The sequence below is a fragment of the Micromys minutus genome (genome assembly GCF_963924665.1).
Source record: "Micromys minutus genome assembly, chromosome: 17".
NCBI lineage: Eukaryota > Metazoa > Chordata > Mammalia > Rodentia > Muridae > Micromys > Micromys minutus.
This window is the reverse complement of record NC_137952.1, coordinates 11,177,762-11,198,964: the sequence shown is the minus strand read 5'-3', so window position 1 is coordinate 11,198,964 and position 21,203 is coordinate 11,177,762. Positions and strand designations below refer to the sequence as shown.

Below are 21,203 nucleotides of genomic sequence, written 5' to 3'. Positions count from 1 at the left end.
AGAGTATGGAAATATTTTAGAATCTGCCATATTTATTTTCAGATGCAAGCGTAGACGATCTCCCTAAGTTCAAGGGGAGAGACAAAGTCCCTACCACTCAATTGCAGGATCATCAAAGGTCGCTTTAACATATACCATAAAAGATGAAGTTATGGCCATTTTGAAAGATGTGTCGTGCTCCTGAATGATTCTGTCCTCAAAAAACTAGGCTGTTTATTGCTACATGGTAAAACCAAAACATTTAATGAATTAAACTTATCCTCAGGGAGTAGTAGCTACCAAGGTTCGTGCTTCTTTCTTTTTTTAAAAAATTATTTTATTGGATATTCTCTGTATTTACATTTCAAATATTATCCTCCCCACTCTCATCTTTCCTCCCCCTCCACTTGTTTCCATGAAGGTACACCCTCTCCCAATCACCCTCAAGGTCAAATAGAGGATCAGGGATTAAAGAAAGGATCCATTAGAGACTGCCTCACTTGGGGATCCATCCCACATGCAGCCACCAAACCCAAGCACTATTGCTGATGCCAAGTGGCAGGAAACAGATGTGGATGCCTCCTTGGAGGCTCTGCCAGAGTCATTCAGATACAGGGGAGGATGCTGGCAGCTAAACATCAGACTGAACAAAGGAGCTAGAGAAAGGACCGAAGGAATTGAAAGAGTCTGCAACCCCATGGGAAGAACATTATCAACCAACCAAATCCTCCACAGCTCCCATGGACTAAAACACAAACCATTTAGTACTCATGGAGAGACCCATGGCTCCAGTTGCATATGTAGCAGAGGATAGCATTGTCTGGCATCAGTGGGAGAAGAGGCCTTTGGTCCAGTGAAAGCTTTTTTTCCCAATGTAAGGGAATGCCAAGTCTGAGTTGGAGGAATTTAATTATTAAAGCTCAGGGTTAATTTGCTTTTTCTCTGATCCAGTTTCCCTGCTTGTGATTTCAGGTCTCTAACTTTGAACCACGTGTGTATGTGGGTTCTAGTCAAATAGGTTGCAGTCGATTTATCTCATAATTGCCATTTTTCAATCTCTTGGAGTTAAAAAAAAATTTAGAGAGAGTACCAGGTATCCCTTAGTGAAACTTTGTAGATCTGGTTTCTGAGAGAAGCGCCACGGTCAGTTAACAGTGTATTTTCACAGTAGAAATGTACTCATTATAGCAGCACTAACATACATTAAAATAGAAATAGAAAAGAATCATATAACCTCAAATCCTAGTTCCCAATCTGGTAACTTCACTAGGGACATTAATATTATTTAACATTTCCCCTCTTTTCTCCAGCACCAAGGAAAGCATCATAGAGACATTTTGAATTCTGGAGGGCTTAGATCATTTAACCAGTTAGTATGTCCTGGCTACTTGGCATAAAGGCATTCTTTTGCTGTGGCATCCTTATGGAATTGTTACAAAGACTGCTTAAGACCTCACCAATCTATTCACTTTCTAATAAACTAATTAAAAATGGCCTCACTGTCTTCACCTACCTTTAGGCTTTTTGTTCCTCGGTTTTCTTTCTTACAGTTTTTCCCCAGTTTTATTTCTCCCCCTGCTATACTTCTATGAAAAAAGTACCAGGCTGAGACCAGAAGATTGGACTTTCTTCCTCTCCTATAAGTTTCTGTTTCCTTATTTTAAAAGAAGTTCACTTAGTTGACAACTACCTGTTCTTCCCACACCCTTTTTTGATGGTTCTTTTTTCTGTTATTTGTAGTTCTAGTTCTTCATTGTGGATTGTGGGTGCTTGTGTGTGTGTATGTGTGTATAATATGTGTGTATGTGTGCATTGGCATAGTGTGTATGTATGTGCAGGTGTGCAGATACTAAAGGTTGATTTGCAATGTTTCTTTTAATTGTTCTTCATCTTTTAAATATAATTTTTCATGAGTATTGTATATAATGTACAGATTTGTGAATGCATGTTTGCATGTATGTAAACACATGTGTATATGCAAATGGAGGCCCAGCTTTTTCATTCTTGCTCTTCTTTATTCATTGAGACAAGGTCTCTCAATAAAACTTAGAGCTTGCAGATACAGGTATACTCTGTTTCCACCTTCCTACCTTTACGATTACAGATGGGCTTCTATGCAGTCTTTTTACTGAAGCTGGAGCTCATTCTTTCTCTTAGACTGATTGGACAGTGAGCTCCAGGATCTGTGTCTTCCCCATTCCACCTCTGCTCCTGCCCCAGCACTGGGGTTGCCAGTACACACTACCGCACCCATCTTTATGTGAGTGCTGGAAATAACAATCCAGGCCCTGAGCTTATAGCAAATACTTTCCCAAAGAAACCATCTTCTGTCCTTTCTTCCCTGTTCTTATCTAATGTATGTATAATATGAACAAGTTGGTTTTTTAAACACCCACAAAGCTGGGGATGTAGCTAAGTAGTAGAACATTTACCCTGCATGTATGAGGCTCTTGGCTTGATCCTTAGCACCACAAGAAAAAAGAAAATACAGTTTTAAAAGCAATATGCTTGCAATATATAGTTACTTCCAAGATTTGGAGTGTTTAAAGGTTCTTATTTTCTCAGTTTTTTAATATAGCTTCAGCTACAGCTATATGTGTGTGTGTGTGTGTGTGTGTGTTTGTGTGTGTGTTTGTGTGTGGTATATAGTTGTAGTAAAATAAGACAATAACATTTTTGCTTACTATGTTGAAAAATGTAAAACTGATATTAACCAGTATCGATAAGGTTATAGAGAAATGCGTTCCTTTCACACATTGTTTTAAAATTGCTGTATCCTTTGCAGAAAGTAGTTCAGCAGCATCACTCAAGAATTCTAGAATATTTATAAGATGACTTAGTGACTTACGAGATCTCTGAAGACTCGTGTAAATATTAAAAATAATTCTTTGGAAGTTCATTTCTGTGTTGTCTATAGTAGTAAAAATATAAAAATTGTACATTTCTCTTATGAGAGGTATAAATGGGATATATTTTTATATCCTGCAAGTGGTAAAAAATAATAGAAAATGAAGATACTGTTTATAGTCACTGACTTTTAAGCAGAAAATAAAGACACAAAACCATGTTTATTGTAATTTATTTCTAGAAACATTGCCCAGTTAATAATGTGTGAGAACCATATAAAAAATAGACTATTTACTGCACTGGTAGTTTATTTGTATGAGTTTTTTGTTCCTCCTGTTTTACTGTTCAAGACAGTCTTATTGTACTGAGAAGCATGGACTCAAAACCCCTTCACTCTCCTGGTTCTGTCTCCTGGGTGTTGATATTACAGGTATATACAGCTATTCCTGGTTCAAACTTTGTCCTTCTCCTCTTGTTTGTTTTTTTCTTTTTTTTAAACAACCATCTATAGACCAGCTATCCTGGAACTCACTAGTAGTTTATGCTGGCTTTGAACTCTTGACATTCCTCTATCTAAGCCTCTAGTGTGCTGGGATTACAGTCATGAAACACCATGTCTAGCTAGAAATTGCACTTTTTATTTTATATATTCATCTATTATAATTTTTAAAGTAGTCATATACTACTGGTAAACCAATAAAACCCAAAGGGGAAAAAAGATGATAAGGACTTAGTTCCTGAACAATAAAGATGGTTACCAGGAAATGTACAAAATGTGTTGGAGAAATATTGTTGAGAGCATACTTCTAATACTTCAAAATGAAATAACAACCATAATTCATTTCTTCATTCTGTTCAATCTGCACTTCTTACTTGTCTGTTCTACAGGTAACTCGAGACCAAATGAAGGTATTTATACAGCAAGAATTTAAGAAAGTTCAGAAAGTGATCGCTGATGAGGAGCAGAAGGCCCTTCATTTAGTGGACATCCAAGAAGCAATGGCCACGGCTCATGTGACTGAGATATTGGCAGACATCCAGTCTCACATGGATAGGTTGATGACTCAGATGGCCCAGGCCAAGGAACAACTTGATACCTCTAATGAATCAGCTGAGCCAAAGGCAGAGGTAAATGAAAATGCTGGTGATTGGTAGCAGGAGAAATGTGACTGCCGTTATTTGTCAGCTTTGAAAATGCCTGTTTATGACCTATAAACATAAATGAGCTGAAAACTTAGGGAGGTTTTCAACTAGTGTGGAAACCAGAACAAAGGCATTGGCTACTAATGTCTATTCCTGGCTTTTAGGCCTGGCAAAGTATTGTCCAACATAACTTAAAGGGATGTAGTCAGTGGGGCAGATACTAAAAACAGGAAGCCAGAAATCCATACCAGAGAAGAGAGCAAGTGACTGACATGTTCCCATCTCAAGCTGTCAAATGAACCTGAAAATGATGAGAATCATTTTAGAGATGGGAACAAGGCCGAATTAGAATGAATCAGGGAGAAAAGCCTAAAACACCCCAGAGTGAGAAACTATGGATTTAACTTTGTGACTAGCAAAGGAGTACTTCCCATTGGGTATTTTATGGATCCATCTGTTTAAATTGAGGGCTTATTTGATGGACTAAAGAGTGGTACATGGAGCTGTGTATTGTGGTGCTACTTGGAGGCTGAGAAGGGAGGACCACTTTGGCTTATATAGTGAGATCCTATATAAAGTTTGAGTTTCCAAAAGAACCCAAATACCTAAGAAAACTACAACAGAACAAAGAAAGGAAAAAGAGCACATAAACAAAATACACAAGGTAAATTAAATTGGTATCCCTTAACTATATGCATTGCTATTTCATAACAATAAAGTGTTGTATATCAAATAACATACTTGAATTTCTATTGTGTACATGTCAAGGCAAAAGCTAGGCACGATGGTGACTGACATTAATTTCAGTGCTTAGGAGGCAGAGGCAAGCAGAACCCCATGAGTTTGAAGCCAGCCTTGGTCTACATAGCTAACTCTAAAGCAGCCAGGAATATAGAGACCTTGTCTAAAAAGTTGGGGAAGAAGATCTGGAAAGATAGTTTAGCAGTTAAGCTCACTTAACTGTTTTTGCTGGGGACCCAGGTTTGGTTCCCAGCTTATACATAGTATCTATCACTACAGTTCCAGGAGATTCTTAGCTTCATCTGACCTCTGTAAGCTTCTGCATACACATGTTGCACAGACAGACAGACACCCAAGTACACACACAAAAGAAAGAAGGAAGGGCAGGCTGGTGGGAAGGCAGGCAAGCAGGCAGGCCAGCCAAGGCAACCAGTCTTTAAAACGTCTATGTCAGGGAGAGGGTAGTTTTCTCATGTGTTTTCATAATGGTAGATGAAACTTCAGTTAAATACATGCAGGTAGGTTGAGATAGTTTGTTCTATGAGAAAACATAAGATAGTCAGTCTCAGTGTGAGCATTCCAGGACTGCTACTGAGTTAGTGAGTTCAGCCTTAACTGACAGTTTTGCCCGGACTACAGAATGTACTGGCCAGTGAGGGAGTGAGGGTGCAACACCAGACTCAGGTCTTGTTAAGTCGATTTGACAGGTATGAAGCCATTCTACCCATCCAAGACTCTTGATTGTTTTGATTAATGTGTGAAAAGAATAGATGTTGTTCTTTTCATTTTATCCTTCCTAGAATTAGAAAAGTCTGCACCTAAGTTACTAGATGTACAAGACAGTTCTTTACAATCATCATTTATTTAACTAAGGTCTGTGTTTTTTGTCAGCTCCATTAACAGATGCTGTATTCAGATGCAGAGAACTACAGAAACACTAACTTGGTATCATTTAGTTTGTAGAAAATGGGACCAGAATTTAGAATTGTTTGTCTTATTCTACTGGATGCTTCCAATCTTGTATGCTAAGTATTTTGTTGTACCTATGGGAGAAATCAAGAGAATTCAGTTCTTGCATAGTCAGGACCTCTGGAAGACCAGTCAGTGCTCTTAACCGCTGAGCCATCTCTCCAGCTCCCAGAATAAACTTTTTACTCAGTTATGATGTATTATTTGGTTTCAGTTTGTTAATTTAAGAGTTTTTATGACTTTTCATGAGGTATATGGATCTATAATTATGTCTGTTTTTGTCAGTGTTTAGTATTAGTTCTACATTTTTTAAAATGCATAACCTTTATTATAAAAAGATCATCACACAATTAAATGAGATCTATTTTGCATATCTCAATGAATGCAGATATATTTCTTTTTTACTTATTTATTTTTATTGGATATATTTTATTTACATTTCAGATGTTATCCCCTTTCCTGGTTTTCCCTCCATAGCCATATCTCCTCTCACCCCCTCTCACCTCCCCACGCTGACATTCCTCTACACTGCAGCATCAAGCCTTGTCAGGACCAAGGGCTTCTCCTTCCATTGATGCCCAACAAGGCCATCTACTGCTACATGTGCAGCTGGAACCATGGGTCCCCCCATGTGTACTCTTTGGATAGTGATTTAGTCCCTGGAAGCTCTGGTTGGTTGGTGTTGTTCTTGTGGGGTTGTAAACCCCTTCAACTCCTTCAGTTCTTTCTCTAACTCCTCCATTAAGGACCTCATTCTCAGTTCAATAGTTGGCTTCCAGCATCCGCCCCTGTATTTGTCAGGCTCTGGCAGAGCCTCTCAGGAGATAGCTATATCAGACTCATGTCAGCATGCACTTTTTGGCATCAGCAACATTGTCTTGGTTTGGTGGCTGGATCCACACAGGTGGCACAGTCTCTGAATGACCTTTCCTGCTCCAAAGGTTGTCTCCATAGTTCCTCCTGAGAATATTTTTGTTTCCCCTTCTAAGAATGACTGCAGCATCCATACTTTGGCCATCCATCCTTCTTAAGCATCATGAGGTCTGTGAATATCCTGGGTATTCCTAGCTTTTGGGCTAATATCCACTTTTCAGTGAGTGCATACCATGGATGTGTGTGGGGGATGGGGGGTTGGGTTACCTCACTGCAAGATATTTTCTAGGTGCATCCATTTGCCTAAGAATTTCATGTAGTCATTGTTTTTAATAGCTGAGTAGTACTGCATTGTGTAAATGTAACCACATTTTCTGTATCCATTCCTCTATTGAAGAACATTTGGGTTCTTTCTAGCTTCTGAATATTATAAGTCTCATGTGTCCTTTTGTATGTTAAAGCATCTTTGGGTATATGCCCAAGAGTGATACAGCTGGACCCTCAGGTAGTACTATGTCCAGTTTTCTGTCGACTTGCCAGACTGATTTCTGGAGCGGTTGAACCACCTTGCAATCCCACCAACAATGGAGGAGTGTTCTTCTTTCCTTGCCAGCATCTGCTGTCACCTGAGGTTTTGATCTTAACCATTCTGACTGGTTGAGGTAGAATCTCAGAGTTGTTTTGATTTACATTTCCCTGATGACTAAGAATGTTGACCATTTCTTTAGGTGCTTCTCAGCCATTTGGTATTCCTCAGTTGGAAATTCTTTGTTTAGCTCTGTATATTTTTTTAAAAAACCCATTTTTTAAAGTAGGGTTATTTGATACTCTGGAGTCTAACTTCTTGAGTTCTTTGTATATATTGGATATTAGCCCTCTATCAGATGTAGGATTGGCGAAGATCTTTTCCCATTCTGTTGGTTGCCATTTTGTCCTAATGATAAGTGTCCTTTGCCTTACAGAATCTTTGCAATTTTATGAGGTCCCATTTGTCGATTTTTAATCTTAGAGCATAAGCCATTGGTGTTCTGTTTAGGAAATTTTCTCCAGTGCTCATGTGTTCAAGGCTCTTTTTTCACGTATGTTAGTTTGAATATACCTGGTTTTATGTGGACATCCTTGATCCATTTGGACTTGAGCTTTATAGAGTGCAATAATATTGAATCAATTTGCATTCTTCTACGTGCTGACCACCAGTTGAACCAGCACCATTTGTCGAAGATGCTATCTTTTTTCCACTGGATGGTTTTAGCTCCTTTGTCAAAGATCAAGTGACCATAGGTATGTGGGTTCATTTCTGAATCTTCAATTCTATTCCATTGATCTACCTTCCTGTCTCTGTACCAATGCCAAGCAGTTTTTATCACCATTGTTCTGTAATATACCTTGAGGTCAGGAATGGTGAGTCCCCAAAAAATTCTTTTATTGTTGGGGATAGTTTTCCATATCCTGAATTTTTTGTTATTCCAAATTAATTTGCAGATTGCTCTTTCTAACTCTACAAAGAATGGAGTTGGAATTTTGATAGGGATTGCGTTGAATTTGTAGATTGCTTTTGGCAAGATGGCCATTTTTACTGTATTAATCCTGCCAATCTGTGATCATGGGAGATTTTTCCATCCTCTGAGATCACCTTCAATTTCTTTCTTCAGAGACTTGAAGTTCTTTTCATACAGATCTTTCACTTGCTTGGTTAGAGTCACACAAAGTATTTTATATTGTTTGGGACTATTGTGATGGGTGTCTTTTCCTTAATTTCTTTCTCAGCCTGTTTATCCTTTGAGTAGAGGAAGGCTACTGATTTGTTTGAATTAATTTTATATCCAACCACTTTGCTGAAGTTGTTTATCAGCTGTAGGAGTTCTCTGGTGGAATTTTTGGAGTCACATAAGTATACTATCATATATCATCTGCAAATAGTGATATTTTGACTTCTTCCTTTCCAGTTTGTATCCCTTTGGCATCCTTTTGTTGTCTAATTGCTCTAGCTAGGACAGTATTGTCTAGTCCCTGATTTTAGTGGGATTGATTCAAGTTTTCTCCATTTAGCTTGGTGCTGGCTATTGGTTTGCTGTATATAGCTTTTATTATGTTTAGATATGGGCCTTGAATTTCTGATCTTTTCAAGACTTTTAACATGAAGGGGTGTTGGATTTTGTCAAATGCTTTCTCAGCATCTAATGAGATGATCATGTGGTTCTTTTCTTTGAGTTTGCTTATATAGTGGATTATGTTGATGGGTTTCCGTATATTGAAACATCTCTGCATATTGAAGCCTACCTGATTGCGGTAAGTGATAGGTTTTATGTGTTCTTGGATTTGGTTTGCAAGATTTTTTTTAATTGAACAACTTATTTTAAAAAACAAAGATAAATGTACAGATTTTAATATGAATACATTTTTGTCAGTACTTGATTTTTTTAAAGGTTTGATAGTATGCATTAAAATCTTACTAGTTACACTGAGCATAAAGTACATGTAAAACAAGATGTAACCTGGAAATGGTCAAAGTTTTCTTGGTGTGTAAAGATTAAGCATAATGATTTTTCTTTTTCTTTTTCTTTTTTTTTTTTTTTTTTTTTGGCCTTTGTTTTTCTTGAACTTCATATAGTCTGTGAGTTGTTTCTGAGATGTTCAGAGCTTTATAGGGTTAGTATCCAATTAGCAGTGACTGCATATTATGTCTGTTCTTTTGTGACTGGGTTATCTTACTCAGGATGATATTCTCTAGATGCATCCATTTTCTTAAGAATTTCATAAAGTCATTTTTTCTGATAGCTGAGTAGTACTCCATTGTGTAAATATACCACAATTTTTGTATCCATTCATCTACTGAAGGACATCTGGGTTCTTTCCAGCTTCTGGCTATTATAAATAGGGCTGCTATGAATATTGTGGTGCATGTGTCTTTGTTGTATATTGGTGCTTCTCTGGGGTATATGGCCAGAAGTGGAATAACTGGATCTTCAGGTAGTACTATGTCCAATTTTCTGAGGAATCGCCAGACTGATTTCCAGAGTGGTTGTACCAGTTTACAACCCCACCAACAGTGGAGAAGTGTACCTCTTTCTCCACATCCTTGCCAGCATCTGCTGTCATCTGAATTTTTGATCTTAGCCATTCTGGTTGGTGTGAGGTGGAATCTCCGGGCTGTTTTGATTTGCATTTCCCTGGTGGCTAATGATGTTGAGCACTTCCTTTGATGCTTCTCAGCCATTCAATATTTCTCAATAGTTTGCAAGAATTTTATTGAGTATTTTTGCATTGATACTCATTCATAAGGGAAATTTGTCTGAACTTTTTTTGTTGGTTCTTGTGCGGTTTAGGTATAAGTGTAATTGTGGCTTCATGGAATGAATTGGGTAGTGTTTCTTCTGTTTTTATTTTTTGGAATAGTTTGGAGAGGTATTGGTAATAGGTATTCTATGAAGGTCTGATAGAATTCTGTACTAAACCCACCTGGACCTTGGCCTTTTGTTGTTATTCTTGGAAGACTTTTTATGACTGCTTCTATTTTTTTAGGGGTTATGGGACTGTTTAGATGGTTTTTCTGATTTAACCTTGGTATCTTCTATCTGTCTAGAAAATGATCTATTTCCTCCAGATTTTCCAGTTTTGTTGAGTATAGGCTTTTGTAGTAGGATCTAATTATTTTCTTATTTTCCTCAGTTTCTGTTGTTATGTTTCTTTTTTCATTTCTGATTTTGTTAATTTGGGTACTGTCTCTGTCTCCTCTGGTTAGTTTGTCTAAGGGTTTATCTGGCTTGTGGATTTTCTCCAAGAACCAACTCCTAATTTTGTTTATTCTTTGTATAGTTCTTTTTGTTTCTACTTGGTTGATTTCAGCCCTGATTTTGATTATTTCCTGCTGTCTACTCTTCTTGGGTGCATTTGCTTCTTTTTGTTTTAGAGCTTTTGGGTGTGCTGTCAAGGTGCTAGTGTATGCTCTCTCTCCACTTTCTTTTTGGAGGCACTCAGAGCTATGAGCTTTCTTCCCTGACCAAGTTATTGAGTAGAGCATTTTTCATCTTCCGTGTGTATGTGGCCTTCCTGTCATTGTTATTGTTATTGAAGACCAGTCTTAGTCCATGGTGATCTGATAGGATGCATGGGATTATCTCAATCTTCTTGTATCTGTCGGAGCCTGTTTTGTGACTGATTATATGGTCAGTTTTGGAGAAGGTAACATGAACTGCTGAGAAAAAGGTATATTCTTTTGTTTTAGGATGAAATGTTCTATTGTTGTCTGTTAAATCCATTTGGTTCATAACCTCTGTTAGTTTAGTTTAAACATAACACTGTCTCTGTTTAGTTTCTGTTTCTATTATCTGTCCATTGATGAGAGTGCAGTGTTGAAGTCTCCCACTATTGTGTGAGATCCGTTGTGTGCTTTGAGCTTTAGTAAGATTTTTTTTTTTATGAATATAGGAGATATTCGGAATTGAGAGTTCATCTTAGTGGATTTTTTTCTTTGATGAGTATGAAGTGTCTTTCTTATCTTTTTTGATAACTTTTGGTTGAAAGTCAATTTTATTCAATATTAGAATGGCTACTCCAGCTTGTTTCTTGGGACTATGTGCTTGGAAAATTGTTTTCTAACCTTTTACTCTGAGGTAGTATCTGTCTTTGACACTGAGGGGTGTTTCCTGTGTGCAGCAAAATATTCCATCCTTTTTACATATTCATTTTCTATCTCCAGAGTTGTCTCCCTTTGTGATTTCTTTATTGTTCCTATTTCCATGCTTAGATTCTGGATGGTTTTGTGTTCTTCCTCTTAAGGGCTTCTACTTATTTACCTGTGTTGTCCTGTATTTCTTTAAGGGAATTATTTACGACCTTCTTAAAGTCCTCTAACATCATCATGAGTTGTGATTTTAAATCAGAATCTTGCTTTTCTGATGTGTTGGTATATCCAGGACTTGCTGTGGTGTGGGAATAAGGTTCTGATGATGCCATGTGGCCTTGGTTTCTTTTGTTTAGTTTCTTGGACTTGCCTCTCACTATCTGATCATCTCTGGTGTCAGCTGGTCTTGCTGATTCTGACAGTGGCTTGACCCTCCTGTGCTCTCAGGTGTGTCAGCACTTCTCTGAGACCAGCTCTCTCCCAGTGGGTTCTAGGTACAGAGTGCTCTGGCACCAGGTCAGCTCCAGGTGCAGGCAGAAGCTGGAAGGATCCTGAACCAGGCTGCTCCTCGGTTCCTATGTCCTGAGGGCTCTGGGCACAACCCTCAGAGCAGAAGTGGTGGTCTGACCTGTGCTCTTGGATGTTTCAGCACTTCCGGGGAACCAGGTTTCTCCCAGAAGGGTCTGTGTACAAAAGTCTACTTCTACATTTCCTTCATAATTCAAACTGAAAAGTATTCCCTTCTCTGTTTTTGGCTACTCTCTATCAAACTTAAATGTTAATAGTATTTTAACCAGTTTTTTTTATTCAGAATAATATACTTAAGAAATTATGATGGCCATTCCTATGTGTCTTCTTGCAGTCTGACCCTTACCTCTGTGCTCCAGTGTCTACTTTTCATTTCAGTAAGGACTTCTCAAAACAGGATGATGCAGTAGAAAGTTATGTGAGGACTTCAGAGTTCACTGACTGCCAGTGACATGTATAGCTAACACTCTGCTAGCTTTTACTGTGTTTTTAGAGTATGGACAAAAGAGTGTGTGTATGTGTGGGGGTGTGTGGGGGGGGTGTAAAGGAGGGTGGGAGGGAGAGTCGAGGAGAGGATGTGATCCAATTTTCAAAAAACAGACTGATATGCTTTATCAAGCATTTTTATCTGTAGTTTAGGAACATTTCCATATTGTGCCTAGTGGATAGGGTTTGTTGTTGTTTTGTTTTCTTTTGAGATAGGGTCTTGTCCAACCTTGGCTGGCTTCAAACTTGCCATGGGGCTGAGGATGACCTCTGAGTCTCCTGTCTCTATGTCCCAAGTGTTGAGATTCCAGACATGTGCCACCTTGCTCAGTGTACGTAGTGCATGGGCTGGAATCCAGAGCTTTGTGCATGTCAGACACCCTATCAGCTGAGTATATCCCAAGCCCCACTGTCAGTTTTCAAAAGGAGCTTTCTGAGTTTAGGGAAGATCGTGCTAGAAAAAGTTTTTTCTATGCAGAAATTAAAAAAAAACCAAAATGTACATAGCTTAAGCATTTATTTTAGCTTTAAAAATCTACTGGTTTTGAGTTTGAATCTGGGTGTTTTTAGGAAGACACGGGTTTGCTAATTCAAGTTGAACTACATCTACCACCATTTTAAATGCCCAGTTATGACTAGGACATAGCTTAAAGGAAGTGTTTCCATATGGCATGTAAGGCTGTGGGTTTGTTTTCCAGCACCCTAAGAATTCAGCAATAAACTTCTTGTCTAAAATGTCTAGTATTACTCTGTAGTGATGGAGATACGATTTAAAGTAAGCTAGATGTAGCCTCTTAGATGTTGTTGTAATCTGTAGTATTTTGTATGTTCCACTAATAATTAAATTTGTTACTAATTTTCATCATGTTTAGGCAATGTTATAAAGCATTTAAATTCTCAGGAATCAAAAACTCTTGGAGTCAACAGTTGTCTTTCTTACATTCATTTTTGTTGTTTACCTTGTCATGATGGCTACAGGTTTACCTAAATAAGCAGGTTTAGGATTAACCTTGAATCTAGGTGAACCTCATTTCCACTGGTGGAATAGAAAGAAAAGGTCACATTATAGTGCAGTGTGCCACCCAAGGGCACTCAGGGTGTTTAAAGGAGGGCGTGGGGAGCATTGCTTAATCTAACAAGTCACTTTTAATATTTATAACCAGAATTAACTTATACTGGCAATAAATTATAAATTAATTTTAAATCCTGCTCTGTCTTTGCCCGAACTCCTGTGTAATTACTCACTATGTGCTTGTGTACCTTAAATAAGAACAAAACAGTTTCTTTTTCAAATGGTTGAAATCCACTAACAGATACCATGTGATGCTGTCACTGTCAGATGAGTGCCACAGATGCAGAGATTAGAAAAGAGCAGGGCTCTCCAAGCTCTTCGTGAGCAAGTTTCTGAGTTAGGCCTGATCTATAAGGAGTGCTTCGAATTAACAAGGCTTTGGGGATAAAGGTGAATATTCTTATGGCAGGACCAGCATGTGCACATCTTTTACTAGCAAGTTATAGTCATCTATCTGTATGTCTGATGACGTTACCCAAGCAGACGGTTATACTTCCTAAACGTGCTTGCTGCTTCATCCACCTGCTCATTCCTCCAAGTGAGACTTTAATTCTGCCTTCTGCATGCTCTTTAGCAGATCTTTCTAGAAAACCTGGACATAACAGCAAAACTGTGCCTTATATTTTCTCTCCTGTTCCCTGAAAAACAGTATCAATTAGTAATTCAGAGCAAGCTCAATATGACTCCCATGTGTTGAACACTTACAATATATCATACATTTGTTTAGAAAACTGAATCTTAGAAAAGTTAATTACCAAACTTTAAGGCAGAAGTTAACTTGAGATACTGTTTTTATAGCCCAGAAATCCTTCATGCCTTTCTGTTTAACCTATACAGGATGGATTCTAATTCACCACCCTTCTTCCTCAGCCTCATAAATACTAGAATTGAGAGTGTGCCATGAAAACCATACACAAAGTCCTGTCTCATAACCATTGCTCCAAGATGTGTGACAGTGACGAGGACTTGCTTTAACTCATGGGAGGACAACTATATATATATATATATATATTTTTTTTTTCTACAAGGTTAAATGGCCAATAATAATTAAAATTTTGTGTTGAACCTTAATTATGTTATATAACTCAGGAAATTTAAGCTTTATGATAAATAGCTTGAGATAATACGGGTGAGGTGTATAAGTTGATCAAAATGTGAAAAAGCCTTCTACTACCCCTATAGCCTCTGTCCTCCACTTGCCCACTTTTCTTTCACTGAAGTGTAGATGATTAGTGTCCTTACACTGTTGCAAATCTTTAATAATCTACTAAAATGCCCCCCTTTTCAACCTCTAGTACATAGAATGGTTAAATCATTTTCCTGGTTGGAGCTTCCTGTACAGACCTAATCTTTGGCAATCTGCCTTTATCCCACTTCCACTCTGAACTCCACACTGCCCTTAGCCCCACTCCCACACTTATCTATCATGTCTTTGCTCTTGTTATACCAGTATTCTTTTGTCTTATCTATTTATCCATCATCTTTGCTCTTGTTACTCCAATCTTCTCCCACTTTTTAGTGCTGTCAACCTGAGCAAATCCTGCCTATCCAAAGTGTCAACATACATGTCACCTTCTCTTCCATTTTGCTGCTGAGGTCATTCTGTTTATGTCTTCTATAGAGCTGTAGAATACTTAGTTTAATTCCTCTGGGCATGAGCACCTTGTTGAGAGCTCATAAAAAGTTAGATCATTATCCTCGGCACTTACATATGCTGTTTTTTATGATTCATACTGAATTACTGCTGATATCAATTAGTAATCTTTATTAACAGTGTCCTCTCAAACACTGTGCTTAACAATTACGAATATTAGTTAATCCTCGTATTGATCCTATGATACAGAGACAGCTGTTACCCCACTTTATAAAGTAGGGAGTTGAAGTTCAAAGAGACAGAATACCTTGCCTAGAGTAATACAAGTAAGTGCATAGACCCAAGATTTGAACCCAAAGAATCTGGTTCCATCTTACACAAGTTGGAATCATTCATTCATTGATTCTCTGGGGAGTACAGCTAGAAAGTAGAATTTCTATTTAAACCAACCTTGAATGACCGAAGAGGGGAGTGTAGAAAATAATTTGTCACCAGAATAATAAATATGCTACCATGAGAAAGGTTTTTAGTCTTTTGAAAGCTCTCATTTTGTTTCAGAGGGAAAGCCAAATAATCTGCTATGATGGTTACTGATAAAGTTAGGTCAGGAGTAAATCCTAGAGAAATAATGAACATTGATTATTTTTGCAGAATAAATAAGAAAAAGAGAAAAGTTATTGTTTGGGTAATATAAGGTAGATCACCAAGTGCCCAAACTACCCATTTGCAGAGGGGGACCCAAAAGCCATTTTAACTCATTGACACATTCCAGTGGAACACACTCAAACTCCCAGAACTTCAACCAGAGTCTCTGTTTCCTGAGTGCCCATTCAGAATTCTTTCCATGTTAATATGCTGTATAGTAGGACACTGTGTTCATAGTCCAAAAAAAAAGTGCTAGACCAAGACAGAAATGAGGTTTTGAAGAAAACAGTTTGTTGCTTTTGAAGCTGGTTGGCTTTGCCCAAGACCTACTGCTACTTTGGGATTCTCGGTTTTCTCAGAATGCTGCCAACCATAGAATGAAAACAAAACAAAACAAAAGACAGTTATTCAGACCTCCTAGGTTTGTATGTTCACAATCCATGCTTACAAGGACAAATTATCAGTTCACTTCTGCTGGGCAGCCTGAACAGAGGGATATAATAGTCTTTGTCTTAGCCTTTAGACCAGCTGTTCTTAACCTGTGGGTTGTGGCCCTTCTGGGAAGTCAGCCGACCCTTGCACACGGATTGCACTTCAGATATTTATGTTACAGTTCATAACAGTAATATGACTACAGTCATAAAATAGCAACAAAATTAATTTGTGGTTGGGGGTCCCCATTACATGAACTGAGTTAAAGGGCTACAGCATTAATAGGAAGGTTGAGAACCATTGCCTTAGATATCTTGTTTTTGTGTTGTTGTTGTTGTTGTTAAAATAAATAGAAAACCTTGCTTTTGGTTTGGCATGAAGAGGGAAATTAAAGAAATCTAGACCAGTTTTTACCAACAATGAATTCTAATACTGTTTTTTTTTTTTTTGTTTTGTTTTGTTTTTCAGGGTGATGAGGAAGGACCCAGGTAAGTTACATTATTGCTGCTTGTTTGTTCTCATAAATGGAATGTCATTTGTGGCCTTCTAATGCCCCCTGAGATATAGATAAGCAAGGGACAGCATAGAAAGGGGACATCTGTCTTAATTCAGAGCTTTAGCCTTTTGTATTGTACGACTCTTATCTCTGTCATTCTCGTCCTGTAAACTTCAGATAAATGTAGACTTGAACGTATATAGTGACAAAAATTTTGGTTTGTTCTTTAGCACATTCAGAATACCTTGCTTAGAGGAGTCGGCTCTATATTTGAATGATAATTAGACTGTCAGATGGACCTACTAAGCTTATAGTGTTCTTTTTTGATAAAAATTAGCTTTTGTGAATGTGCTCTAGACTGTATAATTTCTGTCACACTGAATACTAGGTAATAGGTATAAAACTTATTTAAATGGGGAAAGGCTTTTGAACTTTTCTGTATCAATAGTTGGAAGAAATTTAACAGGATATTTTTTATTGCCTCAACTTTATAGTAAACTTGGATTCCTCTTTCCTCTCATCTGCTTGAGTAGTGAGAAAAGACTATAGGATGGTATAGATTGCAACTATACCAAAATTGTAATGTTGATCCCATCTGTCATGGAGACTAGAGGACTTACAACCAGGAGATGTCAAAAAGGATGTCTTATCTTAGTCTTTGCTGTTCAGACTTTATTTTAACCACAAATACTGCTCTTTCTAATGTTTACGTAGAACCTCAATAAATGTAAAACATTTTTCTTTGTGTGGAGTTAAGACTGTATCCCTTGGTGACCCTTCTTCATCCCAGTAGAGCCTGAGTGGCTTTTGCAGAGACAGAGTTTCTCAGGTCTCAGTGCAAAGTTCACTGATGTAGTTCAATTCCTTCTTAAAAGAACCTTAAAAAACCTGTTCAAGATTGTCCATGGAGCCAGTATCTGATGCTGGTTTTATTTCTGACCAACAAATGTCATTTCTTTTTCCTCGTGTCTCAGGTTCTGTTGTTTTGTTTTTCCTTTTGCTGTGATGAAATATATATATGCATACATACATACATATGCGTACATACCCTGGCAAAAACAATTTAAGAGAGAAAGGGATTGTTTTTGCTCACAGCTCAAGGTACAATCCATTATGTGGGAAAGTCAAGGCAACAGGAACTTGAAACAGCAAGTCACATTGTATTTACAACAAATGAAAAGAGCACTGAATGCTTTAATGACCTCTTTTGGCTTTTTCGGGCTCCTACTCATATGGAATGCACATAAACTCATGCAAGCACTTAACATAAAATGTACTGTGACCCTGCTGTATGTCAGGCATGTACTACACGCTGTTACTCACATAGTGGTGACTAAGGCAAACATGGCACCTACTTTTGTACATTTAGAGTCTAGTCAGAGAGGTGAGCATACAGAGTAGCATTATGGAGGAAATGGTGAGAAGTGGAGGAAAGTAAGGGGGTGTTGGGAGGGAGGAAAGAAGAGAAAGAATGATAGAGAAGCCTAACAGGAAGTGTTATATATAGGCAGGAGTCTGGAAGATGAGAAAGCACACAAAGGTTGAGCATGGCTTCATTGTTGCAGGTAAGGGAACTTCTTGTGTAAAAGCACTAGACCAGAGAAAGTAGAAGATAAGCTCTGTAGTAGTAGTTTTGGTCTTAAAAGCCTTCCTGGGGAATTTGCACTATCCTAGAGTCAGTGGAAAAGCATTAAAGAATTTGAAACCACAGTCCTATAATCCCAGCATTCAGGAAGTAGAGGCAGAAGGATTAAGGATTGAAGGCCTTGGTAGCCTGTGCTATATGAGACATTTCTTAAAAGGTAAAAACAGCAATTTAAACAAAAACTGACCACAGCAGGTTTGCATTTTTGTGTCTACTGTCTTCAGAGTGGAAAACTAAAGGCAATCATAAGAAGCCTAGGTAAATTGATTAACCTAAGTGGTTTTTGTGTTGTGTTCTTCGACAAAGTACTGGACTGTGAGTACCATATAAGGAAATTGATTAGGTTGCAGTTTTTAAGGTTCTGGGCCTTGGCACCACTACCTGATTAGCTCTTGTGAGGACCTCATTGTGCATGCCATCATGGTAGCTTGAATATGAACAGAAGAAAGGCTCACAAAAGGGGAGGTTTTAGGCCCCCGTTTTCTAAAAACAAATCTAATTCCACAAACTTAGATTAATTTCTTCCCAGGATGGCAGCCCAGTGGCCCTGTCACATTCTATTAATTCTCACTCTTTAAGGGTTTACATTACTTCTGGATATGGCCACACTGGGGACAGATTCACTATGTAAACTTTTCAAGGATAGATAATGTCTAAGGTGTAGCACAAGATTTGTAACAATAGGATCCCAAATCAGTGTTTTCTCTAATAGCCACATTTTTACTATTTTGCACAGGCATTTGATTTGGACACCAGATTCTCCACGACACTTTGCCCCTTTATTCTCTAGCTCCTTGAAATCAAGGACAGTCACAGCTATAAACCTTCTTTCTGCCAAAAAGTTCAGGCAAGACCATGCTGAAAGATCCTTCGAGAGCTTAGCAGAATAGGAAGGTTAGCTCATGCAATGACATCCTGATAGTGCTTGATTAGCCGGAACATTTCCATGTTTTATGGCCACATTCCAAAGTCACACTGCTCAGGAAAGTTTTCGGATGCTTGCAGAGCAGTGTGAGAGTCTAGATTTCAGGTTTTCCACAGATACCTGAGTGTCATTTTGGCAAGGCATAGAGATGTCAGGCTGTCTACCTCATGCTAGGCTGCCATGGATGTCAGCAGGATTCCCTTGGACCATGACTTGACAAAATCATTTTCAGTATCATGTGCACTTGAGAGCATGTTCTAAATTGATAAAAAGAGGAGAGAAGATCCATATTTTCTTTTTAACCTTTAAATCCGTGCTTGGTTCCATTCAGCTTGCTTCTGTTGAACTACCGTTTGGCTCAGTCTGTTCCAGTCACCACTTCAGGACAGATTGCCTTTGATCTAAAATTTCTCTCATTTATGATATACACTTTACCATTTCAACAAGCCAAAGAGAACTTTGTTGGAAAGTATTCTGTGCTGCTGAGAGATTAAGTGAGGGTTTGATGTGTGAAGGAAATGTACTTCTCCCTGCACAGAGAGTGGCCAGGAGACTAGGTCCAATATTGTTGTCCTCTACCATGGAAGGAATAACAACAGAAATCCTATATCCTATGGAATAAGCTTTCCTCCCTGTTCACCAGCTATTGCTCTTGAGTTTTGATGTTCTGAGCTGTTTGATAAGAGTTAGCCAGATATTGTGCTTTTGTTTATGCCTGTTCCTCACCAAGTTTTACGGTATAGTTGTCTAGCAAATTAACAACAGTAGTAATTCTAGCTACTCTGTACTAAAGACTTAAGTCCAAAGTGCTTTCTATACAATTTCATTTAACCTCATGCAAGACCTATGATGTAGTTATCCCATTTGTCAAATGAGGACTTATCAATAAATTTATAGAGACATCACGAGCTAGTTAGTAGTAGTAGGTAGTAAGTAGAACCAGGAAGTTTTCAGGGCTTATTTGGACTCTCTGCAGGAGGCAAGTTTGTGGCCCTGTGTGAAAGTCAAGAGAATTCTCATGCAGTCCTCAGAGGCTCACCTTGGTGTACTCCCTCCAACCTGCAGTGTGACTCACTGACATGTAATTGCTGTGGCCTACTTTCTGAAAGGGATTTCTCTTTAGCTACTGCGCTTATCCAGGTCTATCTATTTAATCCTCACACAGTATCTCCTAAGCACCAACACCAAGAGAATTCTCTAGGGAGCCAGTCACAGAATTGTTGCTTGCTGTGTAGTGACTGCCCCATGATACATGATACACAGTCATGGCTGGCAAGTGGGTATGGTAAAACAAAAGTTTTAATATAGAGAATGAGAACATTAACTACTGTGGAGTCATCTTGTAAGACAGTCTCTTTGAAACCCAGAATGATTATTTCTTCTTCAAGCAAAAAAGCAATTTACACTTTCAGCAGCAATTTTCTGTCTTCTCTGTACTATTATGGGAGATCTGTGTTCACTGCCTCACAGATTGGCTCCTTCTCTCCCCCTGTTGAAGCCTGCTGAGAAGTAATATGTACTTGAGGAGAGGGGGTGGCAATATGATCTGCTGGTGTGAAAGCAATTGTTTTGTGGGAGGCAGTGAGAGAGAGAGAAAAAGACCCTTAAACGCTCATGCTTGGAGAAAAAGGAGCACGATCGGGATTAAATTTTTATTTGTTTTTGTGTTTTTTTTTGAGATTTTTTTTTCTCTTTAAGAGAAAATAGCTTTTTAATAATATCAACTATACAGGGAACTTCTGTCGGATTTTCATGTTCAAAGTTGTCTGTTATTTAAGCATAAAGTGCCTGTTGAAATCACTGAGAATGTGACCCCTGCTGCTTGTGTGGTCAAACAGAAAGTATGTTTGGAAGGAAATCAGACCAAAGGACATTGACCTACCTCTCTTCTCTTTTCTGCTTGAGACCAATGGTGTGACCTTGTTCAAGTCATTTACCCTCATGTACTATTGTCTCTATGTAAAATACCAGCCTACTGCACCTTTGCTGAGTTAGGTGGTTTGTGTTAGTCAGTTTTTCATTGCTGCAATAAAAGACCTGAGATAAATAGTTTGTGACCCTTGGGAAAGCCTAGAGAATTCATAGTCCTCAGAGGATCACTTTGGTCTATTTCTCCAACATATATGAAGAAAATTATTTTTTCCTCATATATAGCTTCAGACACTTTAACCTATGATTACTGACAACACAGTAGAGCATCATGG

The 21,203-nt window shown here is 38.2% G+C and overlaps 1 protein-coding gene across 1 annotated transcript in view; it reads left to right on the top strand.

The window, feature by feature from the left end:
- TRIM44 (tripartite motif containing 44) overlaps positions 1–21,203 on the top strand; it is a 90,235-nt gene that overhangs the window by 31,245 nt on the left and 37,787 nt on the right. Inside the window, exons 3-4 of the mRNA XM_080931012.1 lie at positions 3,715–3,954; positions 16,402–16,421. Of these exons, the coding sequence (XP_080787138.1) occupies positions 3,715–3,954; positions 16,402–16,421 (260 nt within the window). The remainder of the gene's footprint in view (positions 1–3,714; positions 3,955–16,401; positions 16,422–21,203) is intronic.